The sequence below is a fragment of the Lagenorhynchus albirostris genome, chromosome 16 (assembly GCF_949774975.1).
Source record: "Lagenorhynchus albirostris chromosome 16, mLagAlb1.1, whole genome shotgun sequence".
In the NCBI taxonomy this organism is placed as follows: Eukaryota; Metazoa; Chordata; class Mammalia; order Artiodactyla; family Delphinidae; genus Lagenorhynchus; species Lagenorhynchus albirostris.
This window is the reverse complement of record NC_083110.1, coordinates 49925452-49937788: the sequence shown is the minus strand read 5'-3', so window position 1 is coordinate 49937788 and position 12337 is coordinate 49925452. Positions and strand designations below refer to the sequence as shown.

General features: G+C 36.2%; 1 protein-coding gene across 3 annotated transcripts in view; it reads right to left on the bottom strand.

Moving 5' to 3' along the window:
- TNKS2 (tankyrase 2) overlaps window positions 1–12337 on the bottom strand; it is a 67203-nt gene that overhangs the window by 10451 nt on the left and 44415 nt on the right. For all 3 annotated transcript variants that reach the window (XM_060125397.1, XM_060125399.1, XM_060125398.1), the window contains 7 exons: window positions 11802–12054; window positions 10714–10796; window positions 9514–9634; window positions 6425–6522; window positions 5497–5571; window positions 2547–2652; window positions 303–489 (listed from right to left, as the gene is read on the bottom strand). In XM_060125397.1, the coding sequence (XP_059981380.1) occupies window positions 303–489; window positions 2547–2652; window positions 5497–5571; window positions 6425–6522; window positions 9514–9634; window positions 10714–10796; window positions 11802–12054 (923 nt within the window). The remainder of the gene's footprint in view (window positions 1–302; window positions 490–2546; window positions 2653–5496; window positions 5572–6424; window positions 6523–9513; window positions 9635–10713; window positions 10797–11801; window positions 12055–12337) is intronic.

The following is a 12337-nucleotide window of genomic DNA, read 5'->3' as shown; positions in this document are numbered from 1 at the left end:
CAATAAAATCTCTTTCATGCCCAGTGATATCTTCTATTCCATATTCTAAAAGCACCATATGCTCTAATGATTGAATGAGTTGAATAGGTCAAGTGTGTAGAACTGTGCTTGGCCCATACAGATCATTTAATAAATATTAACCATTACTAGAACTGGTGAGAGGACCAAAAGCAACCTGAAATATGACTAGCTTGGATTCCTAAAGTTGTCCGAGATAATGTTGTGCCCCCCAAATTTCTCAAATTTGAAACCAGTTCTTATCTGATTCTTATCAAAATAAACGAGAACAAGTGATCTCTTACCTGTGGCAAATGTAACAAGATCTGTCTTTGTGTACTGGACACCCAGTACCTCCTCCGATTCCATACACATACTGATTGCTTTTGGAAGAGTTTTCAGCAAAATAGATCCCAGCTCCAAACATGCCACCTATGTAGGCATGCCTTTCGTCAAAGCCTTTATGAATAATTGCATTCACAAAGGGAGACCCTAAAATACATACAAATACATAACATTTTAAAATTATCTTAGAAGAAAAAGAACAAAAGCTAAAGCCTCTTAGAAGTTAAATTCTTAAACATATATACACCACCACCACAATAAAGCAAATTCAAAACACAAGGGTTAACAAGTTAACTGTCAGCTAGCTCACCACTTTAGAATAAATAGTTATTTTAGAAGAATTGCTAATATGAATGAATGTTTCTAATAGGGTGGCGGTTCAGATGCCAAAGTAAGGACACATACAGATTCAACTAGAAAAACAAACAGATCACCTGAAATATCAATGCTGGAGTTATCAAATTCCAGGCCCCAAATTCATACGTATCCAGACCAAGAGTCTCATAATTCACCTCTTACGGCAAGGCTGAATGCAATTAGGTCATGCAATGATGCCCACATCTGTGTACTTTTTCTAGATATCAAAAGTGGCCAAAGTGATCTTTTCATGTTCATTTTCTTCTTTACACCTCTTCTCTCCTATCCTTCCACTTCTCTGCCTTTTATCACTTGCTAGTACCAGATTTCAACTGTAAATGTGGTGTGTTCCTTCTTTCCCTACATATTGACTTCTTTCTCCTCCTTCCTTGCACGTGTGCCAAGAAGGAGCTTAGCCAAAGGAGAGGAGGTACTAAGCATGGGTACCAGGCCAGGGAGTGGAGTGAGGCTGGGGGTTGGGAAAAGCCAGTATAACACAACTAACTGATCCATCAAGATCAGTGTCCCTGTTCATAAAGGGACAGGAAAATACACTGAATTCCACTTTACAGAAATACTGAAGAATACAATAACTTATTTGAATTTGGAAAACCCAAAACCATTTCTATTATAAAACAGAAAAAATTATTCATTACAACCATCAAGTCAATACATAAATAAATATGCTCTGTGCCAAGAAATTATCATGATGATTTTTAGGGTATTGGAATGAGAAGTACCATTTAGATATTATATACCAATTCAGTCTGCTATAGCCATTCTTCCAGGGGACTGTGAAATTTAAATGTTGTGTTTTATAGCACTTTACCAGTCTCTAAAAATTTTCTGCAATCAAAGCCAACTGAAGGAACAGACTGGACCGATCATGGATAATGTGCCTGAAGACTTGATAAACACTACAGTAATATCTATATTAATCTTTGCTATAAACACGAAACACCAATCATCAACACCTACCAACTTGCAACATAAACAGGAAATTTCAAGAATGACAAGTAATGGTGCTCGCAATTCAACAAAAGTTCTCAGAAAACTCCATAGGTTCAATGACAGTGGCTCTTTTCGCTGAAGTTACATGTAGCCTTGAAACTTAGAATCAGTCAGAACAGGATGCATATATTCTTCTGAGGCAATTTTCAGATCTTATTTTAACTTTAATTCACCCAACCAGTTAAAAGTAAAACACCATTTTTCAGAGTAATCATCACACAAAATCAACTATATTAAAATAAAAGGGAAAATATGAATAGTCAACATTCTCATTTCTACACTTTTTCTGTTATGGTAATCCTATTTATACACGACCCACTGTAAAACATAAAAACTCAAAAAAGACGTTAAAAATACAGGGACTTCCCTGGTGGCCCAGTGGTTAAGAATCCGCCTGCAAATGCAGGGGACACGGGTTGGATCCCTGGTCTGGAAGATCCCACATGCCACAGAGCAACAAAGCCCGTGCGCCACAACTACTGAGGCTGTGCTCTAGAGCCTGTGAGCCACAACTACTGAGCCCATGCGCCACAACTACTGAAGCTCACATGCCTAGAGCCCGTGCTTCTCAACAAGAGAAGCCACTGCAATGAGAAGCCCGCGCACTGCAACGAAGAGTAGACCCTGCTCGCCGCAACTGGAGAAAAGCCCATGCACAGCAACGTAGATCCAACACAGCCAAAAAAAAATCACAAAAAAATATAAATTTAAAGATTTACAGAAATACTATTTATTTTTTAAAAATGACATGAGGAATATACAGATTCATTATTATTTCAAACCTGACAAAAAATGCGGAGGAGGATGGTGGTAGGGTTGGGGGAGAGGAATCTTACCATGAAACAGCATTCTTTCATTTGCATGGTTGTGGTTTTCTTCAGAAACTTCTTTCCTCCTGTGAGTGTATCTTTCCCATAGTTTCTTGTTACAAACTTTCTGAATCTTTAAAAAGAAACCAGAAAAATAAAATCTCTACATCATAATAATTAATCTTATCCAAAAATGGGCCACATAGGGCCAGAAGAAAGGCAAAACTTTTCTCTGAAATATAAATTATGTGTTATTTTTAGTCAACTAAAAAACTTTAACCCAACCATAAAAATGGAAATATAGGTACATTTTGGAAATCAAAAAACTACAAAGGGGAAAAAAGCTATATGTAAAGGTCAAGAGTACTGTTAATTGATTAAAATACTTCCATTCTCATTACTTTAGAATTATTACTAAAACACCTCCAAATCAGACATGCTGAGTTCTGTATGGAAGTATAAGAAAGAGAATACTATCCTTTCCCCCCTGCTTTATCTGGCTCAAAGTACCATCTTTATCTGTTTTTAATTAAAAATATTTGAAATACACAAGTCAGAATGGCCATCATCAAAAAATCTACAAACAATAAATGCTGGAGAGGGTGTGGAGAAAAGGGAACCCTCTTGCACTGCTGGTGGGAATGTGAATTGATACAGCCACTATGGAGAACAGTATGGAGGTCCCTTAAAAAACTAAAAATAGAACTACCATATGACCCAGCAATCCCACTACTGGGCACATACCCTGAGAAAACCATAATTCAAAGAGTCATGTACCACAATGTTCACTGCAGCTCTATTTACAATAGTGAGGACGTGGAAGCAACCTAAGTCCATTGACAGAGGAATGGATAAAGAAGATGTGGCACATATATACAATGGAATATTACTCAGCCATAAAAAGAAACGCAATTGAGTTATTTGTAGTGAGGTGGATGGACCTGGAGTCTGTCATACAGAGTGAAGCAAGTCAGAAAGAGAAAAACAAATACCGTATGCTAACACATATATATGGAATTAAAAAAAAAAAGGTTATGAAGAACCTAGGGGCAGGACAGGAATAAAGATGCAGACGTAGAGAATGGACTGAGGACACAGGGAGGGGGAAGGGTAAGCTGGGACGAAGTGAGAGAGTGGCATGGACATATATACACTACCAAATGCAAAATAGATAGCTAGTGGGAAGCAGCTGCGTAGCACAGCAAGATCAGCTTGGGGCTTTGTGACCACCTAGAGGGGTGGGATAGGGAGGGTGGGAGGGAGACGCAAGAGGGAGGGGATATGGGGATATTCGTATATGTATAGCTGATTCACTTTGTTATAAAGCAAAAACTAACACACCATTGTAAAGCAATTATACTCCAATAAAGATGTTAAAAAAAATTGAAATAGCCACACCAAACACACACACACACACACACACACACACACACACACACACACAAACACATACACCTACCTAGTACTCCCTCTATCCCTCCCTACCCCTCCAATTCCTAAAATTTGTCTGGAGAAGAGTTAAAGATGGATACTGGTTTCATTAGGAGTACTGTCAAAATTTACAATCCTAGTGCTGTTTCTTAGCTGTATTTAAGGGTGCTACAGCCCCCTGCTGGTCCTAGAACACATCTGGGAGCTGGTGGTTTTAGTCTTGGTTCAAATTAACTCAAAATACCATCACAGACATAATCAAGGCACACAACTGGCATAAACAGAGCTCATTAATGTTTAAAAATAAAAGGGAACAAAGTTTTATCAATGAAAAAACTTTTATTAGATATTACATTAAAATACCTTTATAGAGGAAGAAAACAGCATACCTCCCAAATTCAGTAACTTTGGAAATCAAACACATATTCTCTTCCCTGCCTGCACCCTTAACAAACCTCTACACATTCTGTTACTGCTTGCACACAAAAGGGACTTGACTGAAATTTGCCTGTAGTAGGAGTAATTATTTGTCTTATTAAAAATTACTATATATATATCCATGAATAGAAATCTCAAGATGTCACTCAGGTCATACTATGATATGAACTAATAAAATACAGCTCCCAGAAGAATAACCGTTTCACCTGAATAATGTGTTCTTGTTTTATATCATCTTATTTCTAAATAGTATGAACAGAGCAATCTCAATGAATAATTTTAGTATTCACTAATTCTAAAATATGACATCTATTAGTATACTCATAATAGTATATTATTGTGAAACAGTACTACAACACAGCTGAAAGATTTGATACTGTTCACCTTTGAGTTTAAAATTTAGGTATTAGAAAGATACTTGCCACATTTTAATTATAACTCTAACTCTTATAATGATTAAGAATATACCAATGTAGTTAATAGAAAATCACTATGCATCTCAAGTAGAGTATGCAGTTTGGTTGCTATATAGCTTCAACAACAACAATACAAACTAGCAAAGCTGAAAAAGGTCCTGAGAAGAGTAACTGATATCAATAACAGTCAGGACTCTCTTTAAAACATTTTTTTTAAAGACTATTTTTGGAAATATGGAAGGTATACAAGGAGTACTACTAAAATTACCAAAAATTGGTGTATGTGGGGACTCACAGAAACCTGGAGTAGTCACAGTTAGGACAAACAAACCATGGTGCAATTATAAAGATGGGAGTCCTTCCATGAGTCACAAAAAAATTCAACTTTGTTACAACAGAGTACCTTAATAGTAGTTTACATATTTAAAGTCCTAAACCTGCAGGATTTACCTTTACCCCAAGATAAAGCACAATCCCTAAACTTAAATATGTTCAACAGAGGCTGAACTAGTGTTTAGTACAGAGATTTGGAGATCTTAACCTTCCAAGGACATATTCTTTCCCAAAATATCCCCATATGCCCTGTGAAAGACTTATTGGGCTGGACAGATTACATTCTTGTGAAAGTTAATCATGGCTTCAGGCTTTGAAAACTATGGTCTCAGCAAACTTTATTTCCACTAACTTATTACCTTGAGAATATTGTATCTGTTGAAGATTCCACCTGCATGACCTCCATCTCTGTGCTCTCGGACTGTACTCTGCATCTGATGGAAAAATATTCCAAATATACGTGCATTAGCTTTTGTGTTTTTTTTTGATTTAGGGAACATGGTTCTTGACTCATATGATTCTATTTTTGAGAATACAAAATGGGTTTTTAACATTTTTGTTGTTTAGGGAATGAATTCTATAAGTTCACACGTACTATTTTTGAGGGATAGCAGATAGCTAATACAATCAATCTAAAAATACATATAGGTGAAAATTATACAATGCAAACTACAGGAAGAAAAAGAAACAAGCAGATGCATAGGTGAGCTAAACATACAAAGCCAACCACTTCACATACCAAAAAAACCCCCAATGATTTATTTGTTCCCATTTGTTTTGCTCTAATAAAGCACAATTTGTATTTCATTGAGAGTTGGAGTTTCCTGAGCTTTAGAACTAAGTCTCACTCAACTTTGTATCTCTGTGCTCAGCTCACACATTTAGGGTATGATGTTCTTCAAAGTGCAAGGCAGTATTCTAAGATTTTGGTGGATCCAAGAGTTTTATGGAAAGAAAGCTAGAAAAAAATTTCCTAGATAAGTAGCATTCACATGTTCTGGGTCTTGTCTAAGATACTGGGCTTTGCAATTGCCTTCATGAAGGAACAAAGTATTAGCAACCTCTTCTTCAACAGAATTCTGTGTATTAATTGTAGTGCTAAACCAAGTTATTAGAATTAAGGTTTACTGAGATAGTGTACTTTAAATGCTGATTTCAGAAGTTTTCCAGGTGGTAAAGAGTTAGGGACATTAAAAAACCCTGCTACATACATGTTCAAGTAGATCTGGAAACTTCTGGGAAATTTAGCCTACTGAACCAACATTTATTTAAGGTATATGAACATACCTCTTCCTCCACAGACTGAAACTCTTTATCATCAGGAGACAGATCTATGAGAATTGTTCCACTTCCAGAGGTGTTCAGAGTTAAGTATGGGTTAAGACCTATCAAATGAAATTTAAAGGTAAAAAAATATTTGCCAAAAAACCCCCCAATAAACATCAACCCAAAACAACCACCTAATTTATGATGCTTACTACCGATTTTAAAAAACTTTTTATTTTAGGATAATTTAGATTTACAGGAAGGCTGAGAGCACTCAGAGTTCCTGTGTGCTCTCACTCCACTTCCTAATATTACCATCAGGAACATTAATGTTTCCTTAATGTTACCATTTTACACAATCATAGTACACCTGTCAAAAATTAAGTAAAGTTCAGATTTTATTCGGATTTCACCAGTTTTCCCCACTAATGTCCTTTTACTTTACCAGGATCCAAACCAGAATATCACACTGCATTTAGATGACTGTTTTTTTTAATCTTACAAGTCATAAGGGTTTTGTGAGAATAGTTCACAAAATCTTTCTATTCTTTATTTCCTGTTTGTCACATGTTTTCTTCTTCAAATTATTTCCTTTATTAACTAGGCAGCCCTTTCAGCATTTGGTCCCTTTATTTTTTGTAAAATTGAGGAAGAAACTTGCGTGGCCTTAGGTAATTTTAAATCATCCAAGAATGAGAAGTCATAAAGTCTACTAACGATGGAATGCTTATTCTAACCCATGATAGATTCTTTAATTCAGCAATGAATTTGTCATATTTTCTGAATGTCAACAGTCAAGATAATCATATATATTTTTGTATCTTTACTCTCACAAAAGCTTTTTAAATGGAATCTTAAAACAGAATTTTCTAATTTCTTTGTTACAACTGTAACACAACTCTCCTTTAATCTCTACAAGATCTCCAGAGCTCCACTGTTTTCTGAGTTAGGGCTCAGATGCTTTACTGCTGGGTTAATGCATGACGGTTTGCCTCTGGAGACTAAGAGCACTGTTCTGGTCTGAGTAACAGTACTACCACCAACATGCCAAACTCTAATAAAGATGTATAGATATGGCTGAATTACAATGTCTACAGGAAGTATGGAGACTATACAGAGAAGGTATTTTATAGAAAAAATACTTAATAGAATAAAGTCTGTGACAAACACTTGACTAAGCCATCTTCTAATGGCCTCAAGAAGACATTTATCAGTGCTGAAAGATGAGAACAAGTAATCTATTTTTTTAAAAAATAAATTTATTTATTTATTTATTTTTGGCTGCATTGGGTCTTTGTTGCTGCGCGTAGGCTTTTGCTAGTTGCAGCGAGCGGGGGTTGCTCTTTGTTGCGGTGCGTGGGCTTCTCACTGTGGTGGCTTCTCTTGTTGTGGAGCATGGACTCTAGACGCGTGGGCTTCAGCAGTTGCTGCGCACGGGCTCAGTAGCTGTGGGTCACGGGCTCTAGAGTACAGGCTCAGCAGTTGTGGTGCAAGGGTTTAGCTGCTCTGCGGCATGTGGGATCTTCCCGGACCAGGGCTCGAACCTGTGTCCCCTGCATTGGCAGGCGGATTATTAACCACTGCACCACCAGGTAAGTCCCAGAAAAAGTAATCTACTGACTTGATGCACTGAATGATAGCTAAGGCTGTTAAGTCAGCGAGATGAGAGAGTGTCAGAAGCTTGCCACTGGTTCCATTTTGCAAATTGGGTATAATACAGGTATAGAATCTTGGCTTCAAATGAAAATGAGGAAGGTGGTAACTTTATGTAGGAAAGTGACCCTGATGTGCTAGATCAGACAGAGTCATTCTGTGTCATGATGTTTCTCCTCCATGTAGGAATGAATGTTCCTACTAAATTGTAGCTGGATGTTAACAGAATGACCAGAGGCAGCACGGAGGTACGTACCTGACACTTGAAGGCGGTGTACCTGTTTCCATCGTTTCCTGAGCCTTTCAACAGTCTTAACTGCTATCCTACCAGATCCAGTGTTTTCTAGTAGAGTCATGATGCCAGTCCACAACTGAGGGTTCTAGCTCCTCTTCATACTAACATTCTAGGGAGCCATGAATCTTCCCTCTTCTTTATCTCATAAAATTTTGTCTTCTATACTAGAAATATCCAAGACTATCTCGCATTTTAAATGTTCTGCCCCAGTTCCTATCAGGCAAGTAAAGTGCATCTACCTTTAATCAATTCTATTCCAGAATTCCAGTCTAAAACATTCTTTAGCTTGAATCACCTGATTTTCAAAGCTCTCTTTTTTCTTCTTCAAGAGATGGACCTATCCTGGCTAGCATACATCCTTCCCTAAAAATGCTCTCAGTTTTGCTAATGGGGCTTTGTCTTTAACCACAGTTGTACAGCCAGGTCTTCAATTACAGGATGTTTCTGACCCTGGGGTACATCACTCCCTCAGTTTAACAATGAACTTAAAATGTGGTTCTGACACCTAAAATAATTCATCTTTTATACTCAAGACCTGATATACAGGAAGTGTGAATATCTACTGAACAAATGCAATTTGCATTTTCCTAACATATCAACATTCAAGAGAAATAAAATATTTTTCAACTTTGTTTTGCTAAGTTTCTTTAGTTGCAACATTACTATTCCCCAATATTTTTTTTTTGTTTTTCTTTTGTTCCCCAATATTTTTACTGCAAGTGTTTAGAATTTAGCTACAACAAAAGAGATTCACAACATTATTTTATGGGCAGGCCTGAACACCTAGTCATTACCTATTATATTACCATAAGATATTAGATATCCAAGTTTCAGATCTTTTAGAACCATACAATTTTTGAGCTACAATAACTTCAGAAATAAGTGAATGGAAATAACGGAAAAAACTTCAGAGATAAAGCAACACCCACATTTCTCAATGGCCCAGACACTTCACTTAGGTTCACAGAGTTAAAGGTAGCAGCTCAGGAAGCTTAACAGTGGCAGATTTAAGATTCGATCCCAGGTTTCTGGAATCCTACTCAGTACGCTTCTTATTAAGTGGACTCTCTGTTACAGATTTTAAAATTATCATTTACTAAGTTGAGGGCTGCCTTTGTGCAAGCTGTTAAACTGATGATAGCAATGACTTAAAATGAAATACCTTGTTGCCCAGAGATAAGTCTCTCAACTCCTTTAATTAGTTTGTGTCTATGTCCATAAGCATTGATTCCAATCTCCTTCAGCTCCTTGTGCCCCATCTCAACTAATACATCCAAAGTGATCTTACAAAAGAGAATGAAACTGTTTAGAAGACTTGTTTGGAAGACATTCATATATTGGTGTTCTCACAATGTATTAGATTTATCCATTTATTTCAAATTATTCTAAACAGATTAGAAATGAAAGCACACCAGCTGTTAAACTGAAACTGAAAAGATGCAGATAATTAAACAGAAAGTTGAGTCATGAACTACCAAAAATATCATTATTTTCATTTAATATAAGAACCTGAGCAGAACTAAACTGTAAAACAAAAATGCATTTTCAAATTAGCCACATTTAGGCACACTATTTTACCATCACTCTGCATCCAACCTATTTACACAATGTCTTAATGTAATGTTCCTACAGACTCTGGACTATGCTAACTGATAACTTGAGCATCATTGTTCAAACTAAGCCTTTTACCTCAAATATATTATTCCCATTTTGTGAAACTGAAGACATTCTTTAAAATCCTGTATTTTTTTTACAAATCTTCCATGAAGCTTTCCCTGAACAGTCCAGCTTGTAGTAACCCTTTTTTTCTTATAATTTCTATGCCAAAAACTTGACTCTTTATATGTTCTTGGTATAGCTCCCTAACTAGATCGAAAGTTCCTTAGAGGTGCAAGTCTATAATAATTATATTTTCTGGACTCAAAAAATCAGTGAATGTATTCTGACAGAACACTTTAAATTAGGACTGTTCTAGAAACGCCCAGATATATAGTTTGTGTGTCTATGTGTCTCCCCATAGTGGCTAGCAAAGTGTCAGGCTTAGAGTGGGTAGTGACTGACACAACAGAATTGAACAAACTGAGCTCAAGGATAACTTACTTTTAAGAAATGAATACGCTAAACTTACTCAAGAAAGCTATTTTACTGCTACTACATAAGAAACAATTTTTATGTGCTAATAAACTAAATGGATATTCCAAGAACAAGCCAAATTAGAAGACTGACTGATTTCCAGTCTCTTAAAAAAACATCCTTTTCACCCCTCAACAGGCTGAATGGTTCAGGGCATTTCAAGTATGTTCTATTTTTCCCTTGAGGTTCCCCCAAACACCAAACCAAGCAAAACAACTCATGTACTTACCTGTTCTCTCTCAAATATATCCATTAGGTGTTCAAGTCCAAGATTCCTTACAAACTGAGTTATGCTAAAATCTACTCCTGGAACTAGAAAATAAAAAAAACCACAGTACACAAAATTTCATATCAGAATAACGTGTATCAACATTATAACAGCAAAGTTTTGTGACATTATTACATGCATGAAGAATGTAAAGATGAAGCAAAATATTAACAGCCGTTTGGGATATAATATTAAACTTAACATCAAAAATTGCAAGGAGAAAGCTATAAAATTTCAACATTATTAGAAGAGAAGAGTTAACCAATGGGGAACTCTCATGTTACAAAGATATCTTTTATCTTTTCTTTTTAAGAGATTTTATTTTTAATTGTATCTTTCAAATATGTTTCCATACAGCTTAAACTAATAAAATGTTATATGTCAATTATATCTCAATTAAAAAAGCAAAGTCTCCCTATCTTTGAAGAGGTAATAAGCTATTTTACAAAAAAAGTTTATGAAAATAAGTTCCAGTGTTGCATAGGGTGAGATCAATTTTGACAGGTAAAAGGTAAAGAGACTGTAGGTATGTGTCTTTTTTTCTTTTCTTTTTTTTTGGCTGTGCCACATGGCTTGTGGGATCTTAGTTACCCAACCAGGGACTGAACCTAGGCCCACAGCAGTGAGAGCACTGAGTCCTACCCACTGGACCGCCAGGGAATTCCATTTCTTTTCTTTTTAAAAAATGATATTCAAAATTAGGTATTTTGATGTGGGGTTAAAAGTATTTCATAATTCTGTAATAGTACACTGGAAGAGATAAATAAAGGCATAAGTACTCAACCAAAAGGACTTCTATACCTTTCAAAAAGTATGTTTACATCTAAAGAGTAGGTTAGCAGCAGAACACTCATCAAGTCTCATCGCAGAGGGAGAAAGTTTCATTAGGAATTCTAATACTAATGTAAAGAAAACAATAAAAGGCTAAAACTTTTAGGCTATGTTAATCTGATACTAACAGTTGTATCTAAGGTTAAAAAAATGGCTTTTTAGTAATCCAAATGACAATATGTGGCTACAATACCAGTTATTTTGGCTGAATGTCTCACCTTCCTTTTTCTCCAAACTGGAAGCACCCTCTGTTCCACTTGAACTAACTACTGAAGACAGTTCAGAAAAACTGCCGGATAAGTTGTCAAGACTGCTGGCTGCAGAAAGGCTTGATGGGCTGGATGGACCTGAAGACAGAGCATCTGCAGTGGCTCCTGGGCTTCTCACGCCATTGAGCACTTGAGATTTATAACATGAAGGCAGAGCAGAAGGGGGCATGGCTGCTGTCAGGAGAGCACTGACATCATCTGCCTAGGGTATATGTCAGAGAGATGAAATCTGCAATAAGCAAGTTTTAAAATTCTATACTATACCCAACAGAACGCATTAAAAAATATGAAAAAACCCAGCAGATTTGCACTAGAATTGCTTATTATATAAAAATTATTTTACAAAGTGAACCAAATAAGTAATATTCAGCTAAATAAGTGATATTCAGCTATTGAACATAAAACATTAATACAGAACACATCTTCTGAGACATACAAAATAAAACTGTTAAATGTGGCAAAGCAAGAAAAAAATCCTAAGATAC